Source organism: Corvus hawaiiensis, chromosome 1 (genome assembly GCF_020740725.1).
Source record: "Corvus hawaiiensis isolate bCorHaw1 chromosome 1, bCorHaw1.pri.cur, whole genome shotgun sequence".
In the NCBI taxonomy this organism is placed as follows: domain Eukaryota; kingdom Metazoa; phylum Chordata; class Aves; order Passeriformes; family Corvidae; genus Corvus; species Corvus hawaiiensis.
In genome coordinates, this window is record NC_063213.1 from 17,314,919 (window position 1) to 17,338,210 (window position 23,292).

The window sequence follows — 23,292 nt, forward strand, 5'->3', positions numbered from 1 at the left end:
AAATCACTCAACCACACACTATTTTCTGCCAAGCAAGGACTAGCACTACTATTCCATCACAATCAGGTTGCTCTTGATGACCTTCCAAAGACAAATCTCAGTGTCACAGCTAGCATCATCTCCTAGTGCTGCTGTGTGAGACTATGTGAAGGCAACACAGTACTTTCAACAACAGTCTCAATTTTCTGGTAGAAGTTGGATGCCACCCATGCCTTCCCTTTTTTCTGTCTAGCACACACAGACCACTGGCTATATGTTTCCATTCACTGTAATGCACCTCCATCTCCCTCATTTCAGCCAATTTTTTATTTAGAAAACAAACACTTCAGAACAGCACAGAAAGTAGGAGAATTTGTCTGCTATGTGTCTAGTAGATTTTAGCCACTATAAAATTTACTGAAATATAAAACAAAGAAGCATTTTGATTAATCCGTTACTTTGGTTTTCTCCTCTTATTCTTTCATTAAATCACTCTCTATGTTTTCAAGCATTAGGGAAGAAGGGAGTTGTATTTCTGAAATATTTGAATATTCTGAAATATTGACCTTTATGCCTTTAGTTTAATGGTATTGGTAGCCTGGCCACATGGTATGGGCTATGCAGTAAACACTTTCAGAGCCAAATCAGAAATTCACTATGGCAAAGACTTACCAAACAGTCTGCACAAAGTCTATGCTGCAGTGTACACTCAAGTCACCTAACAAAACTAAAGCAAGCAAGGAAGGTCTAACTTAACAAGAACTGGAAATCCAGAGATCTCCATTCTCTTCCTACTCTGCTAGAGACAGACTTTGTAAATGGGGGCAGAGCATTCCACCATCAGCAGGTGTTTTTTTAACTGCTCCTAGGTATGTAAAAGAGAGCACAGGAAATATGATTTCATTAGCATTTATAAGCAAAACTGCGTGGAAAACATTGTTGCACAACTATATAAGTTATCCCTATTCTACACAGTGGATTCCAAAGGAACAAGTATGAAAAGCAGCACGTGGGAACTTCTCCAGGGTTCAGCTGTGGTAGTTTCTTCTCAGTTGCTGGTACAGTGCCGTGTTTTGGATTCTCTATGAGAGTAACATTGACAGCAACAGCCAAAACATCAGTGTGTCAAGCAATGCTTACATTAAGTCAAGGACTTTTCAGTTTCCCATGTTCTGCCACTGAGGAGGTGCACAAGAAGCAAGCAGAGCCAGGACAGCTGACCTGAGCCGGCCAAAGGGATATTCCACACCATGGAACATCATGCTCAGTATATAAGCTGGGAAGAGCTGGGCAGGAGGGGTCACTTGTGGTGGGGAACAGGACAGGCATTGATCAGCAGGTGGTATTGTGCATCACTGGTTGTTCTTGGGTTTCATTTTCCTTTTTTATTTCTCCATCATTTTAGTAATAGTATATTTTATTGTCATTGTTGTTATATTTTATTTTGTTTCCATTATTAAACTGTTCTTATCTCAACCAACCAGTTTTATCTTCTTTCCCCAGTTCTCCTCCCCATGGCAGTGAGGGCAGGGGAAATGAGTGAATGACTGCATGGTACTTAGTTGCCAACTGGGGCTAAACCACAAGAGACCTAAGACTGGGTTTTTTTCCCTTTTACTCTTGGCTGCAGAAATGCAACTTACAATCCCACCCTTCTGCTGAAATATTTTGCTCATAAGACATTAGGAGAAGGAGGAGCACTTGTCAAAGTATATAATCACATTTGGGATAACTAGAATATATTAAAAAACAAGCTTTACCAGATCACATGGGAAACAATATTTTCTTCCAGGAAGAAACATGAGCTATTTAAAAAGTATTCCCTCAAATTCAGAAGTCAAGAAGTACTTGACAAAGAAAAACATTTTTCCACATACAGAAATATTTAGTCGTAAATCAGTCTTTGATAAGAGACTTCATTTCTCATTTCAAGAAAAAAAAAATCAAAGTGAAAATACAAAAAAAAAAGTTTACAAAAATTGTGAGTTCTTCTTGCTCAAATATGTTAGCAGCTGAATTCATCAAAACCAACTGTTTTCCTAAATTTAGACTTGGCTTTGATAAATTGGCATTTTACAGCAAATTAGGCAAACATCTCCCAACTTCTGGTAGACAAATGTCAACTTTCCCTACATTTTAATTGTCCTTTCCAAAAGCACAGAAGCGCACAAGGTGCTTACTCTCACAGAAAACAAATGGGTGCCTTGGAAATCACCTTTACATGGCAGAATTAAAAGAAAAATCAAAATGTATTTTGTTTTAAAGTTTCACTGAACACATATGACTTCCCAGGCAGAATGATCTATGATTTGCTGACAGATGGAACCAAACACAGACCTTCAGAAGAAAGGGGAAGCAGGAAGGAGCTGAGCACAAACATTTTAGCCAGCTCTGTCAAAATGTTGGCATTTCTACTAAGAAGGAATTACAGTATCCAATTCTGCCTGTTATTCTGTATCACTCTATCAAAAGATCATGTTTTTCTGAATAATTACTATTAGCATTTCAGCTACTTCTATTATATTTTGTAAAGCTGTCCAAGGAAAGTGACACTGACATTAAAAGCCTATTTTGATTTTGGGTGCAAAATAATTGTTAGACTTGCAAAGCAGAACCTCATAAATCATTTCATTGGTAATCTTCTTCCCTGTAACTGTTATCTCTTCACAATAACTTAGCTTCTGTTTTATTTAACACCAATAATTCTGAAATGCAGGCAGTCCTGAAACTCATGTATTCCACAACACCTCGCACAGAAAGATTTCTTCAGCCCTACAAACCACATTTAATGTCTATAAAATAAATAGCATCTATACTACAGAACACTACTCAGTGTAAAGATTTGTTATTGAAGTGAGGCCCCTTAGGGACAGACGTACCTCAGAATTGTTGAGATGACACCTGTGCGTCCCTGAGAACCATCCCTCGCTCGAACACTGGTCAATGTCCACCTTCTGCAGATTGATGTCGACTTTGACAACACCTCTGAAAACAGAGAGAAACAGCCTTGAACATAACTACAGAAATAGGTTAAACTTTTTTATGATGCTGTAGCCTGAAAAGCAGAACTACATCTTTCTTCTAAATATGGAATTTGATAAAATGTCTAAAACCAGAGAAGTTTTGTGCTCCCAGAGCCATCATCACAGACACATTCTTATTTTAGACTTTACTGAGATGTATTATGACAAGAGCTCAGTAAATCTAACACATTAAGAGTAGGGTGGCAGTTAAGAACAAGTTATATGTTCAAACAGTGTAATGCCCTTCACATTTTAGAGTGCAGCAAAGACCCAAAATAAATACAGTGAAAGACCTGCACTACTTTTTCTGAAGCCAGCAACCTTCCCAGCCAAATCTGAGAGCAAGGAACCAGGCACTGCACCTCACTCCATGTCCAGCACAAACTACATTCTCCCCTTTGCTCCAGGGAATCCTATTTGCCAAAACAACTGGCAAAAGCCTTTTTTTATACTCTCCCCAGTGACAACCCAGCCTCCAGAGACATTCAGGCCTCTTCTCTGCAACTCAACATCCTCCTCCAGCAAACATCCAAGCCCCTCTCCCCACACCTCTGCCAGCTGGCCCTGCAATAAAACCTGATACAACATCAGAAAGTTGCACAAGCCAGCAACAGACCACTGATGTCTGTGAAGCAAAAAAAAAGTTTCCTACACACACAGGTCCTGAAGGACTGTCTGAATTGTGTAAGTCCTACACCAAGTCGTCTCCAGGTTTCATCATCAACAATTTACCTCAAAAATTCTTTTGAAAGAAAACCTAACAAGCCAATTTCAAAGCGGACACACTATTTTATAAAAAACTTGAAAATTATCAGAAGAAAGATACAAGACTGTAGTTGTATATCTTAAAAAAAAAAAAATCCTTCAAAGATTTACATATTCTTCAGAATGATATAGGACATTTATAGCATCATTTTGTGAGTGTGTGTCATCTATGACTGCTTTGCTGCGGTCCAGACTTGACAAAAATGTCAATATGCAACTTCGAGGTGCTAAATCATTACACAAACTCATTCATAGTGGATGAATGCTCTGAGTTGATTTCTTAAATCTAGAATACCATTCCTTTCAAGTCAATAATTTCAACCACTTGGGACAGATATTTTCATTTCCACAGTCTGGACTTCTACAACTACAAACACCATCATCCCTTCTTTCAGGCTGCGAACTAACAAGGGCATGGCCCAGCCTCTATCTCAGAAACACCTCGCTCACCTCAAAGCATGTTCCCTTGTGGAGATCTGTTCACCCGCTGCTTTTCCTATCCCATATTGTTCCCCCACCCTGGTTTCCCTTGCCCATAGCCCTGGCCACTCCCTCGAGTCCTACCTATTGGTTCCTGTACCCCAACTCCGCCCATGTACCGCCCCTGCAACCTGACAAACCCCCCCTGCGCCCGGATCACGAGGTCTCTCTGCCTCTGGGGGCCACCGGGAGAAGATGTAACCATTAAAGGTCCTCTGAAACCCTTATATAAGGAGAGACCCTTCTCACCTCCTTTGCCATCAGTGGTTGTAACGCTGATAGCTGCCAGAGCAAAACCGTGGAGCCGTCTGAAATGGACTACGGAAGGGCGACAATGGTCGCACTGCCCTAAGCAGCTCTGCTGAGCTCTCAGGGAAAGCTGCAGCTTGCTAAACTAAACCTAGCACTACAACAAATGGTGCCCAATGCGTGGCATCTGAGAAGAGGTGCCCAGGAGAGCACAGTTGCCTTTGGGAAGCCAGTTCCCCGACGCAAAGCTCACATTTCAGCGAGATGACCGAAGGGACAGCCATTAGCTCCTTGAGAAAAGTAGCGGTTTTGAAAACAGGTCAGCTGGACAGCAATGTACCACGCTGAGTGCCTTAAGTTGATTCTCTGTTCTGGCAAGCCCTGAAGAGGAGCCTGGATGGTCTGGTATGAGAGTGGGAGACTCTTTGTGCTGGTAAGCTTCAGAAAGGAGCCAGGAAATGGCCTGGTTCAGAGGATCATTTTTTCTTTTTAGTTTAATCCTTTTGCCTCGGTTTGGGTGGAGGGTTGGGGGTGGGTTCTTGTTGAGGTGAAGGAGGTCATGCCTCATGTCAAGCCCCCACAAGAAAGAACCCATCCCTAACAAGAGAAGATGCAAGTTCAGTGCCCCCAGTTTGGGAGTTAATTTTAGCAGTGCATGGGGGGTCCTTGCATGTGAGAGATAAAAAGAACTAGCTTTTGTTTTGTTTCACTCAGTCATCTGGAAGCAGAAACCTCTGATCCTCTCCCTCTGACCTTCAGGAGAGATCGGAAAATGTTCTGACCATTCCATGTCTCCCCTGTCCCCTCACCGAGCTAGGGCTGATCACCCTGGCCCGGGAGCTCCCCCTAAACCCTAATCCCAATCCCCCAAAACTCCCACCATGTTGGCTCTAAGTAGCAGCCAAGATGGCCACGACCGCATGTTTGGCTCCGCCATGTTGCCTTCTCCTTCTTGTACTCCATATCTTCCCGCATGTGCGAAAACCCTTGGCCCCTCCTTAACCCCACCCCCTGCATCGCTCAGTATTGCTGCATTGGTCCCTTCCCATCCCCCCCTCAAAACGCAAAGTGCCTTTGTGCCACGTCCCTGCACTGCAGCAGCGCACGTGCCCCCAGCAGCCCCTCCCCCCACCACCAGGGGTTCCATTCCGGCCATGGAACCCCGCCTTGGGCTACAGGGGCTGCCGCAGCGGCCTCTTCCCTCCTGGCAGCAAGTCCTGTCCATGTTCACACCCCGCTTCACTGGCGAACCCATCCCATCCCTGTCTCAACCCCTCCCTCCCCTCTCCACCAGTTTCTTGCTTCCTGAACCCGGAAGTGCACGCGGCTCCAGTCCAGCACCGGTGCCACATGGCCTGCCACGGTCCTGCCCCACGCCACCCCTCCCCTCCGCCAGCCGGCTCAGACTGCAGCATGAGAGCAGCACCCGTGCCAAAAATAAAAAAAAAAAAACCAACCTCACCAAAAACCCACCACACCCAAAAAACCAACCACACCTAAAAAACCGGGACCGGCTCGGCTGCAAGTAGTATCAGTGCGGGAGCGGCAGTTGCACTGGGGAAAAGCTCCGGCCTGGGACCGGATCCACGGGGCAGGCCCAGCCCAGGGACCCTGAGACCTGGCCTGCCTCAAGGGTATCAGCAGCTCCGCGCGCCACACAGAGTGGGAGCAGTGGCATAGCCTCCCCTGTTCGCCACCCTGCATGGACCAGAAGTGAAACTAACAGCAACCAGAAAGATGCCATCCTAGCAGACCCAGCAGAAGAAAGAATGGGATAAGGTACAAAAGCAGCTGCTGTGTGAGAACCCAACCAGCACCAATCTCCAAAGTCAACAACAACCAGCTGCCTCATCATTTTAAATTTATCTATTTTGCATTGTTTTACCATTTTTTCTGTTGTATGCCCTTCCCTTTTCAACTTAATATGAAAGGGGGAAATGTGGTGAGCTGTTTACCCCCTGCTTTTCCTATCCCATATTGTTCACCCCCCCCACCCCACTTTCCCTTGCCCATAGCCCTGGCCACTCCCTCGAGTTCTGCCTATTGGTTCCTGTACCCCAACCCCACCCATGTACCGCCCCTGCAATCTGACAAAACCCCCCTGCACCCGGATCACGAGGTCTCTCTGCCTCTGGGGGCACCGGGAGAAGATGTAACTATTAAAGGTCCTCTGCAACCCTTAGGGAGAGACCCTTCTCACCTCCTTCACCATCACTGTGTTGTAGAGGTGATAGCTGGCCAGAGCAAGAGTGCAGAGCCATCCAAAAACTACTCTGGGAGGACAGAATGGCTGCCCTGCCCCAAGCAGCTGCGCTGAGCTCTCAGGGAAAGCTGCAGCTTGCTAAACTAAACCTAGCACTACAACATTCCCTCTTTTAATTAATGCTCATAACACAATAATAGTAACAAGATAGCTACAGAGTCATATTTGAGAGGGAACAAACAAAACAAAATTAGAACAGGCATAAGAGTGAGCTTGATCAAAACCAGGACAACACTGTTCCCTCATACCTGACCCCAGTACAACAAGAGTCCACAACAGCTAAATTTGGACATTCGTCTTCAGACATGCTATATAGTAATTGGAGAAGCACAACTACATCATGTAAGTGGTCAGAAGAATGCATTAGAAAATTACATAAAACAGACAGTAGGAAGTTAGACAGTACAGGAGCACTTCACCCCCCTCAGTCTCCTGCCTAGAATCTCAACAATCTAATGCTGGGCACATTTAGAAATTACTTGAAATATTTAAGTGCTGGTTCTAGGAAGTTCAATTAGCACACATCACACTTCTAGAATATTCTGGTATATTTTTAGTTTACAGCTTTGTGCCTTCGCACACTTGTTTTGAACAGCAGTTTTCCCAGGGACTGCTCAAACCATACTTCTATCCCAAGGAACTGTTTCTTCCATGTTTCAGGTGAGCAATAACCTTAAGAGGAAAAACTGCCATACTGCACAGATTATCTCTTTAAAATGTTGATATCAGTGGATTACAAATTTAGCCTGGCAAGACAGATGCCCAAACCAGTAGAGGTAACAGATTACTTATCTGGTCATGTGCAGATCCCATCAGGTAGGTTTCTAGTATCTTCTGGACCTTTACAAACAAATATTAGTGTGTGGGCTGAGGACAGGACCTGTTCTGCAAGTGAATAATCTCCCCATGGCTGCACAGAGGCACAAAGCAGGAGCAGGACCAACACTACTCCTTGCTCTCCTAATTCATGTTATACACCAGTCACATCAGCAAAGCTATCAAGGATTAGCATCATCCTGACTACTCTAAAGAAATCAGTAGGAAAAGCAGTGATGATTGAACTTCAGTAGAAATGCAACCCATTCACGTGGGAGACCTCAAGCACCTTAGGGAAGAAGGCTTAATTTCCTTTACACAGGAAGTTTTTCCCTTGTGTACATTTTGTACACAAGGGAAACTAACTGGTAGGAGAGGAAACTCACCTTTCCCTCCTCAAACACTTCTGCAAAGAGAAGTACAGATTACAAATAAAGGACAAACTAATCACTGCCAGAAGAGAAGAAACACCTTTAAGAGTTTGCTGTGTGGTATCACGAGCAAGCCCTGTAGGAGCAGTGTGTCAGTAAAAGAATATAAATATTTTCAAAAGAAAACTTACCTAGAGGTTACTTTGAGAAAGACAACACACACAAGCCAGAGAAATTAGGGTCAGTAAGAGCACTGAGAAAGCATTTGAGTATGGCCTTGTACCAGAAGTGCTGCAATTTGGAGAATTCATGGCATGTTCTAGTGGGACAAACATCAGAATGCAGAAGAGTATATTAACACTCAGAGCCACGTACTGGAAAGAAAGGAAAATACTTCTGGACTTCTTACATCAGAATTGATTAAAGAACTTACATCCTTTGAAAGCTCTTTAATACAATTATTTTGTTAATAATAGATGCAAAAATCAGATTCATTCAGCAACTGTCATTGGAAGAAGCTTCTTGTGATCATTCAGTCCAATCACCTGCTCAAAGCAGGCTCCGTTAAGTTCGGGGTTTTTTATACCTTCAATAATGGAGACTTCACCATCTCTGGGAAACCTGATCTAGTGACTGACCAAACACAGAGTGTCAAAAAAGAAATTTTCTGATGTTAAATGAAATTTCTTGTATTTCAGTTTGTGCCTCTTGGGCTTTCCAGCCTTTCATTGAATAAGGCTGAGAAAGGTCTGTCTCTCTCTCCTTTACCCATTTTCACTGGGTACTTACACATAAAATGCCCCTGAAGCCTTTTCTCCAGGCTGAACAGTCCCAGCTCACTCAACCCTTCCTTGCTCCAACTATCTGCGTGGCCCTTCACCAGATTTGCTTCAGTACATCCATGTCTCCTGTGCTGAGGAGCCCAGAAGTGAACCTTGCACTCTTGATAGAGCCCCACCAGGCTGGGTAAAGAAGAAGGACCACTTCCCTCAACCCACTGGCAAAACTTCCTCTCACAGACCAAGAGGCTGTCGGCTTTCTTTGCCACAGGCATACACTGGTGATTCATGTCAAACTGGTGCCCTCCAGGAGTACAGTAAAGTGACTGACCTCCAATTGGACACCAGTCATCCACACACAGAAGGCTGCTCAGTTGGTTAAACACTATTTCCCCCTCAGAAATCCATGCTGACTACTCCCAATCACACTCCTCCTCTTCATGTGTTCCAGAACAGGTTTTCACAACTATTTCCTCCATCACCTTCCCAGGGACTGAGGTGAGGCTGCTCAGCCTGTAGTTATTGGAAGATATCGAGTACCTTGGATTTCTCAACATCCTTTGTCACAAAGCACACTTTTCCATTCAGCAGTAAAGACCTTGGAAAAGACCTTTTAAGATCACTGAGTCCCAACCATTAACTAAGCACTGCCAAAGTCACCACTAAACCATGTCTTTAAGTGCCACATCTTTTAAATACCTCCAGGGATGGTTACTCAACCCTGGCAGCCTGTTCCAATGCATGACAATCCTTTCAGTGAAGCAAGTTTTCCTAACATGCAATGCAAAACTCCTCTGGCACAACTTGAAGACATTTCCTCTTGCCCTATTGGTTGTCACTTGGTAGAAGAGACCAATCCCCACCTCTCTACAACCTCCTTTCAGGTAGTTGTAAAGAGCAATAAGGTCTCCCCTGAGCCTCCTCTTCTCAGGCTAAACACACCCAAGCTCTCTCAGCTGCTCCTCATAGGACTTGTGCTCCAGACCCTTCACCAGCTCCACTGTCCTTCTCTGGACTTGCTCCAGCCTCTTTAATGTCTTTCCTGCAGTGAGGGGCCCCAAAATTGAACACAGGATTTGAGGTACAGCCTCACCAGTGATGAGTGCAGGGGAACGATCACATCCCTGGTCCTGCTGGCCTCACTGTTGCTGATACAAGATACTCATGATCACAGTCATGCTCAGACAGCGTCTCCATATTCCTCCCAGGTTACCAGGCCCCACTCCCACCTGCACTTTCAATTTATGCTTAAGTTTTGTCAGGATCTCCCTGTTAAGCTATGCAAGCTTGAAAATATTTTCATAATACTTCTTCCAGAAACACTATAAAATTCTACCATTTCAAACTAAAAATGCATGTTCCTTTTGCTTCTCTTGTACTAAAGCATTTCTTACAAGAGTGTGTGTCTTTCACAAAACCTAATCTTCATGAACTCAGTGCAGACTTTTCTACCTACACTCTTCCCATCTGCAGCACAACCTGAACTTTTGATATGGTTAAGTTGTTCTGGTTTTCCCTTTTCTCAGAGCTTTGTGAGTTTCTGGGGTGAAAATTCACAGCAAGAAGAAACAGGACAGTGCAGAAGCAGGAAAGCACTCTCTCCCAATAGTTACAAGCTGCCATTGGATTTCAACTGTTTCCCCCCATGGTGCGTATTATCCTTTTTTCACTAGACCTCTGCAATAGATGTTTCATAGTAACATCACACTTCTGAAGTAGTACCAGGGTCTGAAACTACTTGAGGATACAGTGCTTTCAAAAGCAAAGTTTCTTTAAGCGTATATGTGGCATTTACAAAAAGTATCATGATGGTACAAGACTTCTACTGTGTTCATTCGAGATCCTTTGCCATTTTAAAACACCATCTCAGACTTGTACCCCACTGCTATTACACAGAGTACACCAATATGTACACGATATATTTTTGAAATTCATCTGTGATTAATACAGTAGCTGGCACAGCCTGTTTAGCCACCCACATTTCCAGTTATTTTTGATTCAGCATTCGGAAAATGGAACATATGGAAGAACACATACTCCCAGAACGTATATGGACCAACTCCCTGTGTTATATTTATCGAACTAATTGGGAATAATTGCAGTGTTGCTATCTTGGTGGAAGCAATCAAGACAAATATCAAGGGTGTAAGACTAGACTCTGCTTGTCAGCGTAACACATTCATCCACACTGGCAATGCTGCCTGGCTGAACCAAGCCATAGCCATAAGTTAATAACAACATTACTGGTAATTGTGGACCATCTGGCAGGTAAGTATATTTTGTTAATCTCCTTGTAACAATAGATATTTGTTTCCTGCCACAATTTTACAGTCCTTACACACACAAAAGAGGTATTTAAGGATTGCATGTCCATGCTAAACACACAGTTAAGAACGAATTAGTTGAATTATACGTAAGATAATCATTGAAGAATGATGTTATCAAGGATTTTCTGTCAGGTCAGAGGTTTGATTTAAGAGGCTTTAATGCCTGTCTGTATTTCCAGTACTACTGTTTGTTGGCATGCTGCTTGCCTTGAAATCTGTGCCAGAAATTGATTTAAGCTTATTTTCCCAACCTACTAGCTATCCTGATAGTTTCAGTATTTATAATATTTCATTGTAACATGTTGTAAAACCTATCTACAGAATATTTTTTTTGCGTCTACCGTTGCATCATAAAAAAAGCAGAAAGAGCATGTTCTCCTTCTCCTAGTCAGTTTTAAGCCAGAACAGTACAAAATAATAGCCTGCCAGCATTTAAACGGTGATAAACAGCATCCTTGTCCTCTAAGTCTTCAAAAGCTTTTTTGGCACAGAGGTCATCACAGCTCAGCTAAACACGCAGTTTGCCTTCTAAGTTTGTACACTTATTTTTGAGCCCATAAGCATTGTGAGCACTCATAATTAAGGTATAAGGCATGGTTGTCACACACTGAAGTGTGCATCATCCCCCACATCTAGCCAGCTGCTCAGATTCTTGCTGTCATATTCATTCAGCCCTCCATGCTGTCCTTCATAAGTCCTTATTTACCACAAAACAAGGAGATAAAAACAAGTTCTCTACAGCCCTCAGAAATCTACAAATGCCCACTCCTCTAGACAAATACACACTGTATTTAGCAAAGCCAATGTTTTCAGGGCAGATGCCTTTTTTCTGACCACTCATTTTTGAGGTTGCCACTTTCAATAATATGTCTTCAAATACTGCATACTACCTGACACCTGAGGCTCCTCCAATGTACCATCAACTGAGCATCCAAAAATAATCCTGGTGTCAAATTCACAAATGAGTTTCAGCCATAAGTCGTACTGACAAACAGCAGCTCCTGCAGTCTGCTTGCCTTTGAAAGTTAAGATTTAGGATTCTGCATCACTTAGACATTGTTAAAGTTGTCACCATGCCTAACCAGCCAGATTCACAAAAGGCTACTGGGACATGACACACAATTTTGACCTGGTCACAGAGTTACCACCAATTCCTTACTAACAGGACAGGCACCTCCCTAATTCCTCAGCCACAGCATGACTGCTGCTCTTCAGCACACACACACTCCTTTCAAAGGAGAACCAGCTTTCACTAAAAATAAACTTAACTGAGGAGTAAGGTAAAGCAGTGTGGGCACATAAATTAGGATTCACCTGCAAAGAAAATCCCTCTAGGCCATTTGAAAAAGTACTACAAGGGCAGAATACTTAAAGCTGAATTCTCTATTGTCTGAGGAATTATTTCAGATTTAAATCTGACTTGAGATTTATGGCATGCAGTGTTGCCTCCCTGGGGATTTCCCTGCAGTTTAGCCAGAGAGTTTCTTAGATACTCTGAGGGGCAGAGATGGTTTGGGATTTTTTTTGGTTTTTTTGTTGTTTTTTTTGGTTGGTTGGTTTTTTTTGTTGTTGTTTGTTTGTTTTTTGCTTGAGGATGCTCAAGTTTCTGCTAGCATCTTCACTCTGTCACAAAACATCACCTTGTATAGGAATACCAGATGTCAGTGATGGTGGAGTACCACTTACATTAGATTACCCCCATGAAAAAAGGTCTTGGAGCCAAATTCAGGTTACTTTTTTTGAAATGTTTCCATTACCCTCCATGAGGTGAAAGAGGCAGGTAGAAAGAGTCCCAAGGAACAGAGCATGATAGAAGAAAATATGTCAGGAACACAAAGAGCTTTTGAAATAGAAGAATCCTACACAGGAGGGATGGTCTCAGCCTAACTATATCAAATCCTGTGACCCTGAAGATTTATTTAAAGGTAACAAGATCATTTTAAAACTCAAAAGTAAGTGGAAGCCAAGCTCAAAAAAACCCCAAAAATGGAAAGGCATAAACCTGGGCAAGGAGGAACATACAAATTACAAGAATGTAAGACAAAACCAGGACATTTTTAGAAACAGCATGTTAAAAGGACAGGCTCTACTAATTAAAAACATTTCAAATACCTCAAAGTGGAAGGCTGAACTAAAATCTCTAACACAATACAAAACCAAGATATAAAAATTGCTCAGAGTAGAGACGGCTTTTGTCAAAAATTAGTTATTTTCATTGCTCTTGAAAGAATCAATGAAACTAAAGTCAGCTTTCACATGCAGGGCAGTTAACAAGCTGGACTTCGCAACTCTTTTCTTTGTTTGGCACATTCACAGATGACCACAAATGGATAGCCAGTGACAAAGTCTGTGAGTGATAAAAACACTTAATATAACCCACAACTAAACCTGCCTGACACAGAAAAGATGTAATAAAACACTTTGGGAAATGTTCATTCAAGAATCTGGGATCTCCCAATGAATTTAGATTCACAAAGTGAATCTAAAACCAAAAAATTATGGAACACATAATATATGGATATTATGTAATAAATAAATAATTATGGAATACAATGCCAAACTACATTGCAGAAGACAAATGCGTTAAAACATGGATTAGAACCATGAAGGTCAGTTTAATCTATACTTATTATCCAGTCATTCAGATAAAGTCTGAAAAACAATTTATTTTTATTGCTTAATATTGGTAAACTGGATATAATCAGGTTAGGAGAACTTGACATTTTTCCTTCAGTACCTGCCAGAAGCTGCTTTTGGAGCAAGGGCTACGGAAACCTTTCATCTGACCTAACACAGCAATACATTTTTTCTTACCCTTAGGAACATTTCTATCTCAGCCCACATTCACAAACAGAAAAGATGACAGTCCTACAGCTGAATCTCAGATAGTAAGGACTGCCACATGTCCATCCCCTTCAAAAGAACTTTGATAACCTGCTGTGCTGGAAGTCAGGCCCAAGGGGGATGGAGGTGGAGAACAGAGGAATTGGAAACAGAAGTTTGACCCAAAAAAGAATAGTTCCTTTTATTGCAACTTAGCACATGCTACGTAATTGTGGACATGAATGCAGTATGTGTTTCAATCCTCTCATGGCCGTATTTAACTTTTTTCTTCAAAGACCCACTTCTGTTTCTCCAGTACTGAAGAAAGACGAATCATGGTTCTAAAAAGAAAAATCCCTATTTATTGTTCCTTTCCTATGTTTCATCAACATCCAGTTTTCTATCCCTATCCATGACCTCATATGAAAAATGCTGGCAGGGACATGACTGATTGCCCAGGGAACACTTACAACATCCTGGGGGTTTCCACAAACAGACAGTAAATCATTAGAAGCTTCTTTGTTTTAACTTCTTTTCAGGAAAACAAATCCAAGACTTTCAGAAATTCTAGGAAATAAATTATTCGTTTTCATTTTTGAAACCTGTTCTAAATCCACCCACACCTTCAATCATGTTAAGAGCCAGGACATGTTATAAAAAATGTCAACTACACCATTTCAAAATACTTTCCGTATTATACAACTAGTGTCACATCACAATGGCACAAAAAATTAAAAAGCCTCCTTAAACAATTAAAATTAATTTTCTCTTAGCTCAGTACTGAGACTAAAGAGAGATTGGGAGAAACTAAAAAAAAGGGGGCTAAAGGAAGAAATTAAAGCATGCTTAAAATAATTGCCCATTTTTAAAATTTCTTTTTTTCATGTCTACATTTGTTTAGGGTTTTTTACCAAGCAATTTAACAGCTGTGAAATATTTAGCAGAATATGAAATTATGTTTAATCCCTAAGAAATTACTTATTTGTCATAAATACTTCTATCTTCATGGTTTAATCTGCCTTTAGTAATGTCTCCTTAACTAAGAGTCCCATCATAGTCCAACACTGGAGTGGTCCAATTGTTAATAGTACAGTGGAAATCACTACATTACACTGCCTTTAGGGAAGAAACAGCTCAATCTAACTGTGCAGTAAAGATTATCTTTGCATCAAGGAATATCTTTCCAATAATTAAGAAGTAGCAAGCTTCTGGAAGACAGAAGATATTAAGATGTAGCACAATTTGGCCAAACTTCAGAATGAAGTCACCTGTAAATGCTCCAGAACAAGATTCCATTCAAAATAAAATAAAATAAAATAAAATAAAAATAAAAAAAAAATTAAAAAAAAAAAAAAAAACAAAAAACCCCCACTCCCAACTTATTCAGCTTGCTGATTGAGTACCTTTCTGCCAAAACAGACATTACTCCATTGGATTCTTCCTAAAAACCTTAAAAAAAAAAGATAGCAAATGCTGTGCTGAATTTGGTGAAAAACTTGCTGGAATGTGGTGGGAGGGGGGAAAGAAAGCCAATGCCCTGTATCCTGAAGCCAATCTGACCTCCACAATGAGAAATCATGTGAGACCAATGACCAGTTCCCAAAATGTAGATGTATTACAATACAACATTAAAGAAAATGAGAACAGCACACAAGGGAACATTTTGAACTGCAAAAGCAGCAACTCATTCATCAGAGTTTGGGGATAATTGATGTCATTGCACAAGGCTGAAACAGCGCACATGAATCTGACTAACCACCTTCAAGAAATACTGGGACAGGACTTGAGAAGAGGGACCATGGCAACAGAGAGTTTATGACAGAGACTAAAGAAAGCCACTTTGTGTAGTCTAGTAAACAAAGGTGGAGAAGGGGCCACTGTCTATAAATAAGTCAGGGCAGTAAACACCAGCTAAGAGTGCTAAGTCAGATGGAAGACAGTTCTGGACCAGAAAAAATGCATGAGAACTGACTGTGAATAAATTCAGGTCAGAAATCAGGAGAAGCTATCCAGCCATTAGGTCTGGCATGCCATTGAACTGAAGAGTCAAGAGGGAAACCCATCTACTTTAAGATGGGGATTTGTCAGCTGATGACATTAAGTGGGCTTGTGACAGCAGAAGACTGACTCAGTGACCCAAGGAGGACTTTTTTTTTAACTTGTGTGTTCCTATTAGCTGACTATTTGGTCATCTCTCCTCTAGAGTAAGTGATCTTCCCCACTTGTCTCCTGGACTGCTAAAGCAATGAAGACCTCTCATTTCTTCTCTGGGGCCAAGAAAATACTCTAGAGAAAGAATTGTATTTATAAGAATCAGCTTCCCACACTTTCCCACCTTCTCAGTAGGGCTGCAGAGAGGACAGTTGGCTCATTACCTGCCATAAAATATGGTTCATTCTCATCATGTGATAGGCAGCAGCAGAGGAGGGACATGGAGGATCAGCGACAGATGCTACTGGGCTCTACCCCCTGCAGCACTGGAGTAGTAGAGTGATTAGGCACATTAGGTGGTGAATTTCAGCTGCAAACAGCATCAGTTTAGACAGAAGGGATGGTTAACGCCAAATGACTACTTCTAGTCTGTGGATCCTCATTTCTGAATGAGAGCCTACACTGCCTCTTGCAAGCAGGCAGTAGTAATGTTCCCTCCATGCACTTTGGGTGGAAAGACCAGCAGATGTTGACAACAAAATACCAGCAAGCACTGCTAAGAAGCTGCAGACAGCCAGCACTGCTAGCTTAGCATTGTACTAGGCTAATGTGGCCCCATTGGGCCTGAACAGCCTCTGGTACATTTATCAGCACAACTTCATCTCAGTATTCATCTATAGTATTAGTCATGGCAAGACAACCATGTTCTCTCCTTGGCCTTCACTCTGGGCAGTTTGGCAGTAATCGCTTGGGAAGGAGAGAGGTGAAACTGAAGACAGACAAGCTGCTTGCAGGAGCCTCCTGGCCTGTAACACTCACATCCTCAGGCCAAAAGCACTGTAACTCTTCCCAGTGTTAAGAGCAAAGCTTGCTGCTTTTGGCTGCACTTTCAGAATGTCATTGACAACAGCACTGCAGTAGTAGCATGCACTGAACACAGCCAGTAGCAGTTACCAGTATTGCCTCCATTAAACTCTTTCCTTTGCTATGCCACATGAACAAACACATCTGTTACTACCACAGAAGAGATACCAAGAAGGAGCAACGGCTTTTCCTTCTGTAATCTGAAAGAACTCTTTCATGAATGTAGCATGATCGAATGTATCTCACCCTATTGTACCATGCCTTAACCTAATGTGAGCAAAGAAAGTACACAAACAGATCGAATAATATTAAAGGGACATACACTAAATTACCATTAAGGACATCATGCCAGACTATTAAATAGGAGGAGCATGTACACTGATTCATTAAAATGTTTCTAACAGATGGTTCAAAGATACATTTTCTGGAGAACCAACCTAGCTGTCCCAAAAGGTGAAGGTTAGTAAACACTGTTTTATCATATGAGCCTTAAATAAGGATTTAAAGTCAAAATATTGTGTCACTCAAAGACTGTTGGCGAGGGGAAGTAAAGCTTACTTCAAGAGGCATCTTATAGTAATTCACACTAATTTTCCAGTAACCACATTAGATTTTACAGTTTTCTATTACGTACACATACGTTAAACCATTTTTTCTCTTAAAAATTCACATTGAGGCTGTGTACCTATTAAGTATTGAAAACATTGTGTAGATAGAGACAAACTACAAGTCTTAGAAGAAGCATATTTTGTGTATCCTATTTTCTGTGTAGCTGAGAAGTTACTTTCTCAATATCCCAAATGATAAGCTTACATTAAAGCCCATCTTTCAGCTAGCATACCTCAAACCAGGAACACAGGAACTATCCTTTAGCCTTGCCAGAATGTGCATACATGCATTTATAATTTTACTTCTTCCACCTGCTTCTTTAATAGTTTGGCATAAAACATAACCCATTTTGGCATAAAACATAACCCATTTTTTAGAAATGCTTACAAACTCATCTCTTTTGATACCACAAAGCTTTGTTAGTTTTGTCCTAACTGTTCAGTACAGCAGCAACACAACACTTTGAACTTGCACGGCATACTCCATCTCAAGATCATCTTAATAAGAAGTGGTTCTCCAAGCTTAGATGAGCTCAGTGAATGCCATTTGAAGTATCAGGGTTATAAGAGGTTATTCTATTTTTTACCAGAAGTGACCCCCACATGGCAAACAGAGGCTGGGAAGATGAGGCAGGGAAGGCACTGCTCTGTACCGCATCCAGGAGGACATCTACTGGTTGCCTGGGTTGGCCAGGGTTACTCCAAAACAGAACTGGTGTGCTCTGCACACCAAAGCCACCACAGCAGAAACCAACACCACTGAGATGCTTCCTGGCATCACAGAATCTTGGCACAGAGATGGGATTGAAGCTTTAGACTCTTTTGCTTAAAACATGGGTTTATTTCCTCTTCAATTAGGTCAAGATTGAAGCTTCTTTGAGATAAGCTTCATATCAAAATTTATATGCTCCGCTAGTTTGTGGCTGCCACCACACCTCCAGCCTAGTGGTCCTGCAAAACTCTACCCCCAACAAGAGACTATCAGCCTACATTAACTTTCATCCACATCCTGAAATTCATCAAGTGTTGAACATTGCATTTCAATGATCTCTGACAAGCTTCCTGACTCCTCTGGACTCCCTAGGGTCCAAAAGAGCTCTTACAGTAGACCTATTCCTAGGTTTTAGTCTCGAGAGGAATTCAGCAACAAACAGCATACAGATGAGCTCATTTTACCTTAACCCTACCATTCCCATAAGTGTGAAAATTTCAGGGCAAAATGTAATTCAACAGAGAAATATGCAGCCATTATCCATTCAACAGATTCTGGGTTTTTCAAGGATTTATGACTCCACTCATATCTCTGATCTCACTGGATTTCAGACTAAGCCAAGAGAAACAGCTTTTGCATACACTATTGCCTTGCCACCTAGGTGTGGCAAAATCTCTTCTGTGTCTGCTATGTTCTTATCTATCTTCACTTACTACTAATTCATAGCACAAAAGAAATCCTGTGTTCCTTTCACACCCTGAGAAGTGCCAGCTGCTTCTGGGCAGCAGACATTCCCCGCTGGGCAGAGCTACCTGTGAACCCCTTGCAGAAGTGCCGGGGAAAAATCTGACATCTCTTACTCTACAGGTCATTCTTTGAGCAAACTCTCTTTGCTGTCAAAATACAAAGACACAAGAGAGTCTTTTTCTATCCTCCTCTCTGCTAGTTGCAGCTCAGTGGCAAAGTATATAAAAGCAACAAAAAGTACATAAAGCAATAAAAAATAAGCAAATCTTTACATATGCCAGGTATCAAATATAAAGCTGGTGGTGTCCTACGGAAAGCTTTCCTACTGCCAGTCGAGGTTATAGCCACATGCACTATGACAGAACTGCAGTCACCAACACCTATTTACCTACAAGTGTGCTGACCAGGTTGGAGCACCCCACAGTGGATGTGCTCTGGAGACCAGAAACAGCAGTTTACCAGCACAATAATGTTATTTCCCAGCTGGTTAAAAGCATAGCTGGGGTCAAGTTAGGTTTATTACATAGTTTAATAACGCCCTGGTGAACATTTTCCTCTTGCAGACAGAGATAAACTTCAACTGGCAACTGCTGCTCTCGTCTCCCCACCACAAGCACACCAGGAACGTAACCCACATGCACGCCTGCTCCAGTAGGAGCAGGTAAAGCAAACGCTGTCTTACAGACCGAGACGACAGCGATTCTTGTACTGAGCAACAGTTCCCTAAGGCACACCTCAACAAGAAGGCCTGAGGTTGCTCTGCGGTGTGATTGAGCAGCCGGTGCGGCAGGGGTTGATGAGGTCACCCAGAGACCCAAAATGCCCTTCCCTAGGAGTGGAGCAGAACCAAACTACCCCCTCCCCTTCTCGACAGAAAGCAAGCAGAACACTCCTCCTACCTGAACTCGGGCAGGAGGTTTGGCCGCAGCCCATAGAAAGCTGCCGAGAGAGTCACTAGCCAGCCGGGTTTGTAATTCCCATTCTCACACTCCAGATATGGTGAGGACCACCTGATGTGGTTCTTCTCAGCAGTGAAGCTCTCCCGCCTCTTCCAACTGTTTTCCAAAGTTTTGGGGCCCGTGTTTAAGACCTTCCTGTGCAGATGTGGCCTCCACTTGCGCTTCAAGCCGTGGAACCACTCTGTTTCCACGGAGGCGTTGGCCAGGCGGTGAGCCGAGGAGGACAAGTCCTGCAGGAGGACCTGGCTCTCGTGCCTGCTGGCCTGGAGGAAAACCTGGGGAGTGGAGGAAAAAGGCTCCGTGCTGAAAGTGATAGCGGCCCTGGAGATGTTGGGGTCCTCCTCCAGCAGGCTCCTGATCAAGGCGCGGTACCACTCCAGGTCCTCCTGCAAGTTCTGCTCCCGCGACTTATTGCTCTGGAGGATCATGTTAAGTAAGTTGGTGGCGTGGGTGAGGGTGCCCAGGGCACCGTGCAGGGAGGGGTGCGAGGTGAAGCGCGACTTGCCGGCGAGGCTGGCCAGCTCGTACCGCCCGGAGCAGTTGGCTCGCCGCAACTCCCGGGAGTCGCCCGTGTACAGGAACGAGGCCACGTCCTGGGGCACCTCCTCGGCGAGCCGCTGCGCCAAGATGGTGCTCTCTGTAGAGCGGCTCCGCGGTGCCGGCGGAGGCTCCCGGCTCTTGATGTGGTTGTAAGTAGACTGCTTCCCTCCGAGCGCCCGCTCCCGGCCGCGCACTGCCTGCCCTTGGTCGGCGGCAGCCCCCAGCCCGCGCTGGGCGAGGAGCAAGAAGAGAAGGAGCCGGAGCAAAGCCATGTCCCCCGGTGCTGCCGGTCGCGCCGGCACAGCGAGGCGGCTGAAGATGGGCTTCGCGCAGGCGGCCGCGGCGCAGGGGTGCGAACGCGCAGAGGCGGCCGAGCGGCAGCGGGGCGGAACGCGACCCCCGGCCCGCGAATCACCTGTGGCGGAGCCGCCCGCAACCTCCCCAGCGCGGGGCTCCGCACAGCCCCACCGCCGGCTCGGAGCGGCGCGCAGCCCCTCCGGCGACGGCAGAGCCGAGCCCGCCTGCGCCTCCTCCCGCCGCGGCCACCGCGCTCACTGAGCTCCTGCCCGGCGCAGCGCGCAGGGGCGGCGGCGCCCGCGCCCGGCGCAGCGGCGGGTCCCCCCGCGGCGCCCCGCCGCCGCCCGCGCTCCGCCGCTCCGCATCCTTCGGGCGCCGCTGCCGGAGAGGGGGGCCCGCAGCGCGGGACTGCCACTGGCTGCGGGGATCGGCGGGCGGGGCTGCTGCCGGGGAGCCAGCGCTCGGCTCCGCGAGCGTGGACGCCCGGCCGTGGGAGGATGGATGCTCGCCGAGCGGCTCGGCCACGAGCAACCCCACACCTCACGGCGCTCCTCACGGCCGGCCCTTATAGGTGTACGCCAGCCAGCGGCCGCCCTATGTGGCCGCCTCGCCTGTCAGTCAGCCGGCAACCACTCACGGGGCAGGAGGACGGCGCCGTGCGGTGCCGGGGGAGGCGGTGCTGCAACCGCGGAGAGGCGTCGAGGCACCTCTCTTCACCTGCAGCCGGCTCCGCTCGGGACGGAGGCGGGGCAGATGCCCGCCCCACTCGGAGCCGCTCCGCTTTCCAGGGGCTCAGGGGTCGCGGGCGGGGAACCTGCGGAGGCTCCGCGGGGCGCGGGGTTCGTCCGCGGCGCGTGGCAGCGACACCTGGTGGCCGGGCCTGGGGCGGCGCCGCGGCGGCTCCGCGCCGGGGGCCAGCGCGGGACCCGCGGGAGCGGCTGCGGGGCGAGGGCAGGAGGGGGGGATCAGGGGCCCAAAATACCCCGCTCCGCCTCCCTCCCTCCTCTGCAGGGAGCAGGAGAAGCCTGGCGCTCCGGGGGAAGGCAGCTCCAGCTAGATCCGCAGCGTAGGCTGGTGCCTGTCAGGGCTGCGTGCCGCTGTGGGGAAGGCGCTCTTGCTTCCAGCATTTCTAGGGTGGGTGGCGGGGGCACAGGCTGTTCCTCGGCTTCCCTCGGGACGCGTGCGGCCAGCCGGGCTGCCCAGGAGGGATGCCTTTGTCGAAGTGAACGATGTTTGGGTGGGAATGGGAACTGCGCCTTCGGGATCTCCGGGCCCGCGGCCCGCGGGCGCCTCGCACGGGCCGCCGCGCTCGCCGCCTCGCCTCACCTGCCCCGGGCACGGAGTGCATCCCGCCGGAATGGGCACTGGGCCACTTTCCTTCTCCCTGCAGTACGGTGGCTGGCTGGTTGTATCTGTGTAACCGTGATCTTTCTTCTTTTTTTCCCCGTAGTGTTTGAACTCCAAGATGCTAATTCCTACAGCTGTCTTCAAAACTAAACCCTTAATCCAGTGGCTTTTAACACTGACCTTCAGAGCACCTCTGTGGAGCCACAGCAGCACAGGCTGATCACCCAGCTTTCCTCCTGCTCTGTGGAAACCCCTTTGGAATAACACAAATGCTTAGAAGACATAGTTGGGATTTTCCAGATAAGCCATCATGATCAGTAATAAGGATGTAGTTTAGTAAAACAATTCAACATGTGTTTAACTTTGTACATTTTCTTTGGCAGAAGTATGCACCTGCTCAATATCTTACTAATGGATGAGGGGTTTGTGATAGGAGACAGCAAAGGGTGAATTTTGGAGGAGGTAGTCCACAGCAAAATCTTCTAACTACATTCCATTCTCATTTAATATAAAATTCCATTTTGGAATTCAAAAGTGCAGATGAAAAGAGTAGTAAAAGATCTTTTGTTTTTATTTTCTCCCACACACACATGTGCATGCACATCCTATTTCAGTTATGCAGAATATATGATCTAATTTTAAACCACTTTTAAATAAGCTATATCTGCTCCTTAAAGCATAATCTTATTTTAGAATTACTTGAAACAACACTTAATGGAGTAGTCACTCTAACACAGCTGAATGTAAATTACATTTGCAGTCCATATATCCTAGTGATATTATGCACTTTGCCTATGGACACCTTTAATAATTATAATATCATGTGTTGGTTAAGGGAGAAAATTATAAATCCTTTTTCTCTCTTGCTGCATGCAGTTGAAGAGGATATTCAACACGTAACAATCATTTACTTGTACTGAAATTTCCCTCAGGTGAAGAGTTTGTGAGATTATTTAGAAACTGCTTATACTGAGAAGCTCAGACACTGGTATTTACAGTTTAGCACAGCACAGGAAGTCTGTATTTCCAAATCTGCTCTGAGCAAATACCTAAAGATGCATCGTTTGCCACGGATGAGAGATAACTAGGGCTTTTGACAGCAGCAGCTCTCAGGTCTGAGCTAAACTAACATGGGATCTGTTACATGGAGAGATATCACTGGCAACATAAATAAACACGTTTTTTTTAATGG

The 23,292-nt window shown here is 44.7% G+C and overlaps 1 protein-coding gene across 1 annotated transcript in view; it reads right to left on the bottom strand.

Annotated features, from left to right (window-relative positions):
• Positions 1–21,005, bottom strand: part of GPR158 (G protein-coupled receptor 158) — a 193,830-nt gene extending 172,825 nt beyond the window's left edge. The window contains exons 1-2 of the mRNA XM_048294784.1: positions 19,857–21,005; positions 2,859–2,964 (exon numbers count right to left, since the gene is read on the bottom strand). Of these exons, the coding sequence (XP_048150741.1) occupies positions 2,859–2,964; positions 19,857–20,728 (978 nt within the window). The 5' untranslated portion in view covers positions 20,729–21,005. The remainder of the gene's footprint in view (positions 1–2,858; positions 2,965–19,856) is intronic.
• Between the last annotated feature and the right edge of the window lie 2,287 nt (positions 21,006–23,292).